Raw genomic sequence first — 13,944 nt, 5'->3', positions numbered from 1 at the left:
ACCTAAAATAACGATGTATAAAAGAAAAATGAATAAAACTAAAAAGAGTTGTATTTCATCCACCTTTCATGTGGATGAAGTTCTATTTCATAACCCTTCATGCCTTTCTGCTCAGTACCCACATGCCCTGCTGATTCTCACACTGATTACATCAATACCAGCGTTATTTACCCCCAAAGAAGCTTGTGCAGCAAATTTCATTCAAAGGTAGTTTTAAAACAAAAAAAAACAACTGGGGGTGGGGGGGGTAAATATGAAAAACTCAATTGTGAGGCCCACTGTAACCACATCCCCGATTCATCTTTCCAAGAGAAGCAACAATAAATAATCATGAAAAAAACAAGAGTAACAATGTAAACTGAACAAAATCCCTAAATGCAAAGTAAAGCAGGCACAGGTGAGTCCCTTCCAAGATTCCCTTCCTTCCGCCCTCAATCCAGTCATTAACTCAATGAGTGTCAGGAGCGGGTTGCTGGGCGGGGAGGGAGGTTGGTTGTTTGGGACCAGCAGCCGTTGCAGACTGTTACAGAAGTGATGGACAAGCAGCAAGTCCTATTGTAGAGCCCAGGGTGCCACATTCAACATCCTGCGACAAGCACAATGCAAGAGAACGTGGAAAAGGAGCTGAGCTACTGTGGTGAGCAGCGGAGACTAACACCGCACTGTGCATCAACCAGACTGCGACAAAGTGAGCTTGGAGAGAGGAGGACCCAATCACGAGTGTCTGCGACACGCCAGACCCCGCGCGCGTGCGGACGGACAGACCGCCGGGACAACCAAGAGGCGGCGACCGGCGACGGGGAGAGTCTCCGCGGTGGGCAGCGCCGCCTCGGAGGCCAGTCCCGCGTTTTACAGGAAAAAAAGAGGCCAGAGCTTTGAACAGAACTGACGAGGACGTCTCGGGCATCAGGGGGAGACTAGCGACACTGACCACCGAGGCCCGTCCCGGAGTAGTGACACCACAGGCGGGCCCGCCTCACCCCGGCGGGCCGGGTGGGCAGGGGTCCACGCGGGCAGGAGCCGGACCCGCACGCGGGGCCGCCCCCGGCACCAGCCCCTCAGAGCGGGGACCCCAAGGTCACCACGGACGGGCGACTCCCGCCCTCCGCGCCCCCAGACCCCGCTCACCCCGCGCTCGCCGGACCAGTCCAGGCGGCGGCCCTGGGGCTGCACGGTGAAGGCGGCGCCCACCGGGGACCAGCGGGTGCTGACCCGCCGCACGCGGAGCCCGGCCCGCAGGCCGCCCAGCCTCCGGGCGCACAGCATCGCGCCGCGTTTCCTGGGCAGCGCCCGCGCTCCACGTGACCTCGCGCTTCCGGGAGGGCCGGGGCTGCGCGGCCAGAGCGTCGCCCGCCGACGTGCGCCGCGTGGAGCGCCACCGCGCGCCGGGAGTGGGCACCGCAGGACGCCCCGCCCTGCCACGAGGCCGGGCGGCGGCCGGGGACCCGCGAGAGCGGCCGGCACGGCGCGGGCCCTTAAAGTGGACCGAGACCCATCGCCCTCTGTCGGCTTCCGCTCCAGGAAGGAGCGCTGCACTGCACGTGCGAGCCTTGCGGCCAGAGCTGTCGGCCGACCTCGGTCCACTGACCGTGAACTCACGGAGATCGACGACAAACCGACGGACGGAGATCTGGGCCGGGAGGCCAGCGGCAGAGAGGGCGAGGGCTGGGCACAGAAGGGTCCCTCCCGGTGTCCGCGGGGGGCGGAGGCCGTGGAAGGATGGGAGCCTCACCTGGACAGCCCACAAGGATGACCCTGCCCAAGGGCAGCCCCAAGCCTGCTGCTGCGGCCTCGCCTGGGCTTTGCGCAGAACTGGACGCCCAGACCAGCTCCACTCAGGCCCGAAGGATGCCTCGTGCCGAGGACCAGGCTGAGGAGCATCGTGTCTCACCTGAGTGCAGTGGCAGTAGAGTCCGCCTCTGCCCACACCTGTGGGCTGTGAGCAGCCCCAGAACATCCTCTGAAGTTCCAGAATCTAGGGCCAAATTCCATCCTAACAACGCCTTATTGTTAAACGGAGTTTGGTTTTAACCCTGGTCGGGAGAAAAAGCCCTAGTAATCAAAATGATAAGATATTTTAAATTGACTTAAGGCAAGTGCCTGGGAGGGCCTGCACAGTTCTCTACAACTTAACTACAGATTCTGCATTTGTGTATATGTGGCAAAGCATGATTTCATTTTCTGCAGGCTTTTTAATGAAAGATTTCAAGTTATTTAAAATCCCCCATGCAGGTCAGGAAGCAACAGTTTGAACTGGATATAGAACAACAGACTGGTTCCAAATAGGAAAAGGAGTATGTCAAAGCTGTATATTGTCACCCTGCTTATTTAACTTATATACAGAGTACATCATAAGAAATGCTGGGCTGGAGGAAGCGCAAGCTGAAATCAAGATTGCTGGGAGAAATATCAATAACCTCAGACATGCAGATGACACCACCCTTATGGCAGAAACTGAAGAAGAACTAAAGAGCCTCTTGAAGAAAGTGAAAGAGGACAGTGAAAAAGTTGGCTTAAAGCTCAGTTCTGTTCAGTTCAGTTGCTCAGTCTTGTCCGACTCTTTGCGACCCCATGAATGGCAGCACGCCAGGCCTCCCTGTCCATCACCATCTCCTGGAGTTCAGTATTCAGAAAACTAAGATCATGGGATCCAGTCCCATCACTTCATGGCAAATAGATGGGGAAACAGTGTCAGACTTTATGTTGGAGGGCTCCAAAATCACTGCAGATGGTGACTGCAGCCATGAAATTAAAAGACGCTTACTCCTTGAAAGGAAAGTTATGACCAACCTGTGGTGGTGGTGGTGGTTTAGTCACTAAGTTGTGTCCGACTTGTGACCCCATGGACTGTAGCCTGCCAGGCTCCTCTGTCCATGGGATTCTCCAGGCAAGAATACTGGAGTGGGTTGCCATTTCCTTCTCCAGGGGAGCGTCCCAACCCAGGGATCAAACCTGGGTCTCCTGCATTGCAGGCAGATGCTTTAACCTCAACCTAGACAGCATATTAAAAAGCAGAGACATTACTTTGCCAACAAAGATCCGTCTAGTCAAGGCTATGGTTTTTCCAGTGGTCATGTATGGATGTGAGAGTTGGACTGTGAAGAAAGCTGAGTGCCGAAGAATTGATGCTTTTGAACTGTGGTGTTGGAGAAGACTCTTGAGAGTCCCTTAGACTGCAAGAAGATCCAATCAGTCCATCCTAAAGGAGATCAGTCCTGGGTGTTCATTGGAAGGACTGATGTTGAAGCTGAAACTCCAATACTCTGGCCACCTGATGTGAAGAGCTGACTCACTTGAAAAGACCTTGATGCTGGGAAAGATTGAAGGCAGGAGGAGAAGGGGACAACAGAGGATGAGATGGTTGGATGGCATCACCGACTCGATGGACATGGGTTTGGGTGGACTCCAGGAGTTGGTGATGGACAAGGAGGCCTGGCGTGCTGTGGTTCATGGGGTCGCAAAGAGTCAGACATGACTGAGGGACTGAACTGAACTGAAAGTCCTTACTCCATGGTGATTAATACTGCGCTGTCTGTGACTGGTTGGTCCTTGGGGCGGCCACATCTCAGGTCTGCATGGCAGGACCTTACACACACGTCAAATGTGTCATGTAAAAAAATTTATCTATATTTTGGCAGAAGTACTTATTTTATCATAATTTTTAAAAGGAGTTTCAAGTCTGAGAACCTTTTTTGAGTCCAGAATGGTTTTTATACAAAGGTAACAAATCATTTTAAATGCACACACTGAAGCCTGCAAACACCCTCAGAGGATGATGACTTGTGCTGCATTTACAAAGTGTGTTGTGTCTCAGAGAACCTGGCATAGTTAGGCTTGTAAAAACTACAGAGATCCCCAGCTGAAGCCCCAATACTTTGGCCATCTGATTTGAAGAGCTGACTCATTGGAAAAGACCCTGATGCTGGGAAGACTGAGGGCAGGATTAGAAAGGGACGACAGGATGACATGGTTGGACAGCATCATCAACTTAATGGACATGAATCTGAGCAAACTCTGGGAGATAATGAAGGACAAGGAAGCCTGGTGCGATGTAGTCCATGGGGTTATAACAACAAAATGGAAATGATTTCTGTATACTTCCAAAGTTTTCCAAAACCACCAAGTAATTTTTCAATAATTCATCTATAGCAGTGCTGCCTGCTTGTAATGATAATTCAGAAAATTCCCATTTTCCCAAGGAATGAAAACACTGTCACAACCATACTGGCTTGGTTGGCGTGTGGTGGGAGTGGCTGTAAGTTCCTCAAGAGAACTAACGATGCCCCAGGCTGCGGTTTGGAAGGTGCTGTTGCTCAAATATGCACCAGGCTTATGCCCTTTTGCTTGTTGTGTGTGCTAAGTTGTTTTGGTCTTGTCTGACTCTTTGCGACTGTAGCCCACTAGGCTCCTCCATCCATGGGATTCTCCAGGCACGAATACTGGAGTGGGTTGCCATGACACACTCCAGGGGATCCTCCAGGGGTCAAACCTGCCTCTCTTATGTCTCCTGCATTGGCAGGCGGGTTCTTTACCACTAATGCCACCTGGGAAGCCCATCTCTTGCTTATTAGTTGCTCTCATCTAATAGCAGTAAATGCCTGGATTTAATGTAGGTATATTTAAACCTTTTAGAAGGGTCCTGGGACCATGCACAATTATTCAGTTTGACCACTATTGCATGATCAGAGACAGGATCACAAGAGGGCTGAAAATTCACCCAAGTCCAACTCCTTTGTTGTGGCTGAAACAACACCTCGACTCTTGGTCTTGGGTTGTTTCCACTATAATCCTGCCGCCCCCTCTCCTTGGACCAGAGACCACTTGAGATTCTTTCAGACAACAGCAGTAGTAACATTGCTGCTGCTGCTAAGTCACTTCAGTCGTGTCCGACTCTGTGCGACCCCATAGACAGCAGCCCACCAGGCTCCCCCGCTCCTGGGATTCTCCAGGTAAGAACACTGGAGTGGGTTGCCATTTCCTTCTCCAATGCACGAAAGTGAAAAGTGAAAGGGAAGTCGCTCAGTTGTGTCTGACTCTTTGCGACCCCATGGACCGCAGCCTACCAGGGTCCTCTGTCCATGGGATTTTCCAGGCAAGAGTACTGGAGTGGCATGCCATCGCCTTCTCCGAGTAGCAACACAACCTGCTTCAAATTGGTTTAAGCAAACAGAGTTTGTTGACTCACATACTGAGACCATCCGGGGGTACCTCTGCTTTCAGGACAGCTGGCCTTACAGGCCTAAACCTTGTCATCAGGACAGGGTTACCTCCAGCTCTGGCTTTGTTCCCAGGCTCTAAGCATTAGAAGACAGCTGCCACCTAAAGCTCAGGCTTCAGCTGGAAGAGACCTCTTCTGTTTTTCCACAAGTCTTTCGGTGTGGCAGATTGTGTCTTGTTGGCTCTAGCTGGGTTGAGCGCCATCTTGGGTTGGTCCACCATGGACCGAGGAAGATTGAGCTGCCAGGCCTGTACCTCGTGTTCACCCCAGACCCCAGCGTCTACACTGCTGGAAAGAAGGGCCTGAGCATAGATATCAGGATACGTTTACCAGCAGGAAGGGAAGTGGACAGTACCAGTCTGAACAGGAAATGTCCATTATGGCCTGGAGGGCTGGTTTCCCTTTCACCCATCATGCACTAACTAGAATATACATCACCACCCTCCACTTCCAACTCTCTGCCTGGTCTCCCTGTTCAGTAACTTTTCCTTCTGTTCCCTTCTTTCAAAGATTTTAGAAGGTAAACAGTGAAGAAACTAATGGAATTTGCCCTGCTGGGTTTGGCTTGGCTGGGTCCTGGGACCCTTCTTGTCTTTCCTGTTTCCCCCTGGTGGATGGGACCCGCTGTCCCAGGCCCTGCCCACTGCTGTATAAGATAACTTCTTACCTGCTTCCTCATGTTCACAGGTGAGAAGAATTTTGCCCCAGGGTGATTCACACCTGAATCTTGAAGGAGTCTTGTGGCTCCTTCGAGCACTAAAATGATATCAAAACACTTCCCACAAGGAACACACAAGCAGAGGATTCTCCGGACCGTGGGAATGAGGAAAAATATTAAATAAACTGTAATAAACATGGCAGGTATTTTTAGATTTACTCTTGGAGGGATGCCGAGTTTTGTAGAATCAGTTTTAGGGAGAACTTTCCTCTTTTTACCTTTTTATGGTTATGACAGTGATGACATAGTTAATAGAGTAAAATCATCAGCTAACGTCTTCCCCCCCGGTAGATGGAGGAAGATTGCCCTCCCCACACCCCTCAGGAGCTGCTGAACAGCAGGAAGCCCGTGAATGTCGTGTCGTCATCCTCGTCAGCGAACAAGCCGTTGAACCTCTCCCCTCCAGTCACCTGCAGCCACACCTCGTCCCCCAGCTTCAGGGGCAGCACGATGCCGCCTGAGGCCTGGTCCTCGGAGCCTGTGTAACCGTCCTTGGTGTGCAGGACTTTGGCCCCGTTTTTGACCAGAGACACCTGGATGTTCCTGGAGAAGACGGTGATGTGGTAGGTGAAGTAATAGACGCCGGCCACGTGGCAGGTGAACTTGCCCGTGGCCACGTCGTAGTGGCCAAACTCGTTGTACAGGATCCTGTCGAACTTGATGGGAGTGTCTGATGGAGGGAACTTGCTCAGCACCGTGAGCCCCACCGTGAAGGCGCTTTTGGGCAAGGCGGGTGTCTCGCCAATTTTCCCCTTTTCTCCTCGCTCCCCTTTCCAGCCTCTTGGGCCGCGGACTCCAGGCTCGCCCTGGGGCCCCAGGGGGCCAGCGTCTCCCTTGGGACCCGGCTTTCCGATGGGGCCTATGGGCCCAAGCAGTCCAGTTGGGCCTGAAGGTCCGGTGCTGCCCTCCGGCCCTTCTGGCCCCATGGGCCCCACGTCGCCCTTCTCCCCCTTCTGCCCCTGGGGGCCCGTCTCTCCCATGAGGCCTTTCTCCCCCGGGGGGCCCACAAGTCCCTTTGGCCCATGCTTCCCTGGGGGTCCTCTCGAGCCCTGGTCACCTTTGACGCCCTTCGCTTCCACATGTCCATCTGCCCCTGAGAAGGAAGAGAAAGAACAGAGGAAGAGATGATTCGTGAAGCTCTGTCTTGTGAAGACATTATTGAGAACACGAATGAAGTAAAGCAGCACCTAGGCTTAGTATGAGGTCAGGGTGCAAAAGTTAACTCACTCCTCAATTGTGAAGATACACACACACACGCGCGCACATGCACGCGCACGTTCAAGTGCGCCCAGAGCACTAACTCAGGTAATATCGACTAAATCAGCATTGGGGCTCATGTTAAAATGACAGCTCTTCACTGGGCCTTCCCTGGAGGCCCAGTGGTTAAGACTCCCCACTTCCACTGCAGGGGGCGAGGGTTCAATCCCTGGTCCCCCTGGTCGGGAGAACCAAGATCCCACATGGCCCAGGACATGGCCAGCCCAAAAAAGAAATGACAGCTTTCTGCCTGTCCCCCAGGGACTCCTTTGGAAGCAGGAAGAACCCAGACAGCAGGTTCACCAGGCCGTCAGCAGAGGTGACTCGCAGTACTGATGACCTGACACCCGAGAAGCTCCTCACTCGACCTCTGCTCTGCCGGGTGCATCGCGCTGTCCTGGTTCCCCCTGTCCCCGCCCCCAGCCTGGCTGCCCCCTCTTCCCGAACCCGAGCCTGACTGGGCTTGGTGGGCAGCGAGCACGGCTCTGGAGTCAGACGCCAAGATCTAGCCGGCCTCCACCACTTCCACACAAGCTGACGCCCACCTGCACCCGGTTCCTCACCTGTAACCTGGGATAATAAACTGCCTCCTGTATAGGCTGTTGAGTCAGCACATGGAAGGCTCTAGAACCACCTAGTGTGGCAAGGACGCTGTGATCACCACCCTCCCGCCCCCAATCAGCACCCTCCCGCCTCCAGGGCCGCCGAGTCAGAATCCTGTGTCCTCCTCAGGCCCTAGCGCGGAATCAGGCTTCAGCAAACCACAGACCAACGTCCACTTCCACCTTCCAGACTGTTTTTGAATAGCCCGCAAGCTAGGAATGCTGGGCGTTTTCAAATGGTCACCAGTCATGTTCCAAGATTCGTGACAATCATGTACAATTCAAGTTTCACGGGACAAAGCCCTGCGTGCTGAGGCCTCTTCTCTGCTTTCCCCTACGACGGAAGAGCTGAGTGGTCATGACTGGGATGCTGTGGCCCTTTATAGAAAGTCCGCCCATCCCTGCACTGAACTGCGAGCTTCTGGAGAGAAGAACCGCGTAGCCTTTCCCGTGGGTCACTCTCAGAGCCCCGTAAGCGACTTGTCCTTGGTTAGCACTTAACACTTCTCGCCACATCACTGACCGCTTGGGACGAGGGCGGCCAAGAGGGAAGCCGTGTCTGACCTGGTTCTCCTTTCTCCCCGGTCATCCCATCCTTCCCAGGGCCACCGGGATGTCCTGGTTCTCCTGGTGAAAAGTGAGAAAACAGGCAGAAGTTAAAATTCCAGCTCGTTCCTGAGTGTGGGTCAGTGATAGAGGGTCCCAGGGAGCCCCAGCCTGGACCCCTCACACACGACACTTGGTAGGGGGAGGGGCGGTGAGCGAGGGCATTTGGGGCAAGCGGCAAGGATGCTGAGTGGGCAGAGCAGCGGGCTGGAAGTAGACGGGTGGGCTTCCCAGGCACGCAGCTGACGATGACGGCCGTGTGTTTCTCACGTGACAAGGACTTGGGTGGGGGTGAGGGGGCTTTCTCACCTGTGCCCCTTTTCCATCACTCCGTGGGGAGTGGACTGGAAGGTCTACTAGCCTCCTACGAAAGCACAGAGGACCATGCTCACACCACACTACTGGGGATGGAAGGGCGGGTTCTGGAAGGACCTCTCCAATGCCTTAGAGTGGTGGTCAACGTGCCGTGCAGACCACTGGGACAGGAGGCCATGAGGTTAGCACCATGCTGGGTGCTCCCTGCCAGAGACCCAGCCATCAGATCTCTCCAGGCCCTGGTGTCAAAGACCCCTCATACCTGCCACCCAAGGCAGAAAGATCCATGACGTCACTTGCTCCTAAAAACGGCCCTGCAGTACCGGAGATGCTGGCGGGCAGGCACGCAGCCCCACCCAGCGGGAAAGCCCACGAGGACAGGGTCCTGATGGCCTGTGCTGCCCTGTACCCCACACCCAGGCTGGGTCTGGCCGGGGCAGGCTCTCTGTCAGTGTCTTCTAGGCGATGGAGAGAGGTATGGATGGATGGATGGAGAGGGGTGAGCGGGTAGGTGCTGAGCGCACAGGCGATGAATGAATGGAGGAGGCGAGAGGAAGTGGGAAGGAGTGGAGGGCAGCTGAAGGTGCAGCTGGTGGGTACCTGTGTCCCCCTTGTCGCCCTTTGCTCCGTCTCGTCCATCTCTCCCAGGCAGTCCGTTGTGACCAGGGTTCCCGGGGATGCCAGGGTGTCCCTGCCTGCAGGTGTCCTGTGAGCTCACTGTCCCCATGCAGACTCCAGAGGCAAGCAGGAGCCACCAGATCCTCATGGCTTGGGTGACAGGGCTGAACGGAAAGAGGGAGAGGCTTTCGTCACCGCAGCCACGGACACAGCCTCTGCTCTGCTCAGTGGTCAGGCTTGGACAGAAGGGTCAGGACAGGTCAGGGTGGGAGCTGGGAGAAGACCAGCCACCCACAATAGAAGGACACAGCCTTGAAGGGATGTGGCAGGTCGGGGCAGCTCTTACTGGTGAGCAATCAAAGAGAGAGCCACATCCCAGGTCAGGAAACCCCCGCTGACCAAGTCCCTTTGGGCAGACACTCCAGTTGACTGTTTTGCTTTGGGCAAATCCCTTTTTGGAGCCAGAGAAGAGATGAATGCTTGCCTTTCGGGGCTGTTGCAAAAAACAAGATGTGCGTGAAACCATGTGTTGACTGGTGAAGCAAACATGGAATAAGCCTCTGCTCTGCAACCCCACTTCTGGGTGTACACAAAAGAGGCAACAGCAGAGGCTTTCCCAGATATTTCTATACCCACATTCACAGCAGCGTGGTCCACAATCACCAAAAGTGCAAACATCCCAAGTGTCCACTGACACATGAACAAAATGCAGTCCATGCAGAGATCAGTCACGATTCAGCCTTAAGAAGGAGAGAAACTCAGGCATGTTACAACAGTGATGAACCTTGAGGACACCGTGCTCAGTGACCTTAGCCACTCACACAGGGCAGACACTGTTTGGTTCCACTTACGGGAGGTACTGGGAGGAGTCAAGTTCAGAGACAGGAGAAAGGTTGGTTCTAGAACCATTGCAATAAACTGGATATCACAATAAAACTGAGTCACACAAATTTCTTGGCTCCCAGTACATATAAAAGTTATGTTTACACTATACTGGGGTCTATTAAGTGTACATAGGTTAATTTTCAGTGAAAGAGTGAGTCACTCAGGTATGTCTGACTCTTTGTGACCTCATGGACTACAGCCCACCAGGCTCCTCTGTCCGTGGGATTCTTCAGGCAAGAATACTGGAGTGGGTTGCCATGCCCTTCTCCAGGGGATCTTCCCAACCCAGAGATCAAACCTGGGTCTCCTGCATTGCAGGCAGATTCTTTACCCTCCGAACCACCAGGGAAGCGCCCTCACCACCAATTCCAGAAAAATGTTAACCACCACCTGAGCCTTCAGCAAGTGAAAGATCACTGATTATAGATCATCATAACAAATAGTGATGAAGACATTTGAAATATTGTGAGAATATTGTGAAATATTTTGTCCCAAAATGGGACACCAAAGGAGCTCATGCTCAATGCAGGGTTCCCCCAAACCTTTAATGAGTTACAGAATGGGGTATCTGTAAAGCACAATGAAACAGTGTGTGCCTGTGAGTGTAGTAACACAGATTAGAAGCAGATATATCCAAATGCACACGGCTGCTTTGGAGTGGGGGCGGGGGGGGGGCCGGTGTTCCGAGAGCTTCTTTTTTAAAAAAAGGCTTTTTTACAGTGTCTATAAAACTGTCTGTAGAGATACATTTTCTAAAACCAGCCAGACTGTGACACAAAGGATTACATCGCCACCTGTTGGAAGCCACTACGTGTCTCAGGGCCCAATCTGATGCAAAGAAAAGTATTTTTGGAAAAGGAAAGGCAGATGTTTCCCTCTGAAGTCACAAACTTACTCCCTTTCAGGAAATCCAGATGAGTTTTCTCAGAGCCAGTTTCCATAAATAATCTACACCTTCCTCTTCTGTTTAACTCAGAAGTGGCTGGTTGCAGTCAAATCTAAACTGCACACACCAGCCTCTGTAAGGGTCTGTATTTCTCCCTTTAAATTTTTTTCAAAATGTGCATGACAATTATTCCAATAATAAAACAGATCGTGAGCTCATAAAGTGTCAAGCTGGGATAAACTGCACACTGCTCTCCGGCCAGAGAGGAGCTGAGATGTAAGCAAATGTGCACCCTTCCGGGAGTCTCTTCTGGGCTCTTGCACACCTGACATGGGCAGAAGTGCCAGTTGTGAATAAAGGAACACCTTTGCCCCCAGATGGGCAACAAGATAAGGGGCGGCACCGTTTCTAAAGAAAAAATGCTTAGAAGATGGACAGGAGGGTTTGTACAAGGCATAGAGGAGAAATCATATTCGTGGGTTATTTTTTCAAAATAAAAAGTTACATGGGTGTTTCTCACAAAGCCTCGGGCTGGCTCCTCAGTTGCAAGGTTTAACTCCTGAGTCCCGTGTTTGGGTAGAAGGTGCTGGAGCTAGGACCCCCGGTGGCTGCCCTCCTCCACTCCCCCACCCCCTCTTGTCTTCTCTAGCTCTCCCCCCTCCCCCACCCATTCTCCACACAGCCCCTGGCCCGGCAGCACTTGCAGGTAAAGGCATACTGAAGACAGCAGCTGCATCTTCACGCTTTCTTATTTCCAGCATATCATAGTCCAGTATTTGTTGTGTGGTTGAATGAATGGATATTATCCCGGTTCTAACTATGTGCGAATCTTCACAGGTAGGCAGCTGGATGTTGAACCTAATCCTTGTGGATGCTTTCAGTGGAGGCTCTAGTCTCTCTAACGTCCCTGCTCCCCATCGCCAATGGTGACAGAAATTCTAGCTAGCATGTGGCAGCCCACAACAGACTCATGACCCAGCTTCCTCGCAGCCTAGGTCCACCGTGAAACTAGACCGTGTCTTCTGGGAAGTGGGTGAAACCAATATAGGCACCGTGTGGACCACAACGTTCCCGGGAAGGGGTGCCCCCTCCCTCATGCACCATCGTGGACCCGTTGAAGGAGGGCAGCGCCCTGGGGACAAGAAATCCTGGTCTCTAATGACAGCACAGGCCACCCTGCCCCCCTGGCCTGTTGGTGACACGGGCGAGACCTGCATGTTCTGCTGACTCACCGAAGCCTGTTATGTGGGGTCTCTTACCCGCACCCAAGCCTACGTTATTAGCGATGCTAGGCTTCCACTGTCAAAGGTATGGGCGCCCATCCAAAGTGAGTAGGGCTCGACACCTGTAGTCACTGAGCCCACAGAGCTGCTAAGGATACACTGGTTCGGAAACCCTTCAGGTGATACAATACACCTCTGACAGCAGGGACGGCAGAGTTTCAATACTGCCAGTGTGGACGCCCAGGGAGTGGACATAGTCCTCCTGCTGAATGTCAAGTCCATGGGCGGAGGAGGGCCCCTGGGAAGCCCCTGTGAGCCCCTAACCCTAATATACGGAAACAGCTAGGGACAAAGGGTTACAGACTGCAAACGCTTTTGGAGTTACTGTCTTTTAGAACCAAGTAAAATTTGTTCTTGTTTCTGGGTAGTTTCTCCTATGTTTGATCTATATTCTCCTTCACTACTGGACTGCTTTACAAAAGGTCACTCAGGGCACACCCTGATTACTATTCTCCAAGGACATGATGTCCCTGGTCCACGGCCAAGGTTAAGGGTTTCCACTTCTCAAGGTTCCTACTTCTCCAAATAGGAAGATTTAATGAGGATCAGCCAGAACCCAGCAGAGCAATCTTCCCTGGGTCTCTAAACCTCCAGACTCTGAAGGCTGCACAGAACACAAGGGGTTCGTGAGCCCAGAGTCACCCCAGACGTAACTGCCCAAGAGCCTAAACCTCCAACTTGCCGTCACTGAAGACATTATCCTCACTTTCTCTGTACTTTGTACATATGTATTTCTTCTTCAACACATGTTGAGGACCTTGTTTTAAACTACCCTGGGTAAGTTAGTACTGCCAGGAATCTAAGAATGTCCACATTGACATTTGTGTAAGGTAATCCAAGCTTCTCCAGGAAGCTCCCTAGATAGGTCTTGCAATTTATTCTAGGGTTTCACCCTCCTCCAAGACAGCCTGCAGAGTTCTAGCAGAAAGATTTCAAAATCTGCTTCTATCTCCTATGTATCCTCTTCAGAGTGTATTTGGAACTGGCTTACTCCTTTCTCACCCCCAAACTCTGTAGACATCTACCTACTTTGCAAAAAGTGGGCTTCCCTGATGGCTCAGTGGGTAAAGAATCCACCTTCAGTGCAGGAGACGTGGGTTCAATCCCTGGGTTGAGAAGATCCCCTGGAGAAGGAAATGGCAACCCACTCCAGTATTCTTTCCTGGACAATTCCACGGACAGAGGAGCCTGGCGGGCTGCAGTCCATGGGGTCACAAGAGTCGGACATGACTGAGCAACTAAGCACACCCATCACACACCAGTGATACAAGAGCTGCTTTCTGACGCCTTAAATTTAATGCAAAGAAGTTGTGTCTTAAGGCACTTACCTGCACCCAGGGCTGCAGGAGGCACCCAGGAGCTCTGCTAACCAGGAATCAGAAGCAAACTAAATAAAATCACGCCTTCCTGCCAGGCAAAGATCTGCAAAACAGCAGGAAGGGGAGGGAACTCGTGAGCACAAGACATCTTGGAAGAACTTCAAAAACTGAGGCAATGCTCGAGTCCACCATCGTCCAACAACACCACTTACTTCAGCCGACAGAGCTCCTTCTTTC

The 13,944-nt window shown here is 52.5% G+C and overlaps 2 protein-coding genes across 2 annotated transcripts in view; both read right to left on the bottom strand.

The window, feature by feature from the left end:
* MIPEP (mitochondrial intermediate peptidase) overlaps positions 1-1,881 on the bottom strand; it is an 80,203-nt gene extending 78,322 nt beyond the window's left edge. Inside the window, exons 1-2 of the mRNA XM_068984363.1 lie at positions 1,733-1,881; positions 1,129-1,630 (exon numbers count right to left, since the gene is read on the bottom strand). Of these exons, the coding sequence (XP_068840464.1) occupies positions 1,129-1,630; positions 1,733-1,881 (651 nt within the window). The remainder of the gene's footprint in view (positions 1-1,128; positions 1,631-1,732) is intronic.
* Positions 1,882-6,256: 4,375 nt separating this feature from the next.
* LOC138089245 (complement C1q and tumor necrosis factor-related protein 9) lies at positions 6,257-13,743 on the bottom strand. The gene is made up of 4 exons (XM_068984668.1): positions 13,717-13,743; positions 9,317-9,498; positions 8,360-8,422; positions 6,257-7,029 (listed from the first exon to the last, which is right to left on the bottom strand). Exons 2-4 carry the CDS (start codon positions 9,480-9,482, stop codon positions 6,257-6,259), a joined length of 1,002 nt encoding a protein of 333 aa, XP_068840769.1. The 5' UTR covers positions 9,483-9,498; positions 13,717-13,743.
* Positions 13,744-13,944: the final 201 nt, after the last annotated feature.

Source organism: Capricornis sumatraensis, chromosome 12 (genome assembly GCF_032405125.1).
Source record: "Capricornis sumatraensis isolate serow.1 chromosome 12, serow.2, whole genome shotgun sequence".
In the NCBI taxonomy this organism is placed as follows: Eukaryota; Metazoa; Chordata; class Mammalia; order Artiodactyla; family Bovidae; genus Capricornis; species Capricornis sumatraensis.
Note: the sequence above shows the minus strand (reverse complement) of the source record. Positions and strands in the feature narration are given on the sequence as shown.

Excerpts from the sequence above, each read along its gene's own strand:
- LOC138089245 (XM_068984668.1), bottom strand. The coding sequence starts at position 9,482 with ATGAGGATCTGGTGGCTCCTGCTTGCCTCTGGAGTCTGCATGGGGACA. Across the intron at positions 8,423-9,316 it reads GGGCGACAAGGGGGACACAG|GAGAACCAGGACATCCCGGT; the intron begins GTACCCACCAGC and ends ACTTTTCACCAG. Across the intron at positions 7,030-8,359 it reads CGGGGAGAAAGGAGAACCAG|GGGCAGATGGACATGTGGAA; the intron begins GTCAGACACGGC and ends CTTCCTTCTCAG.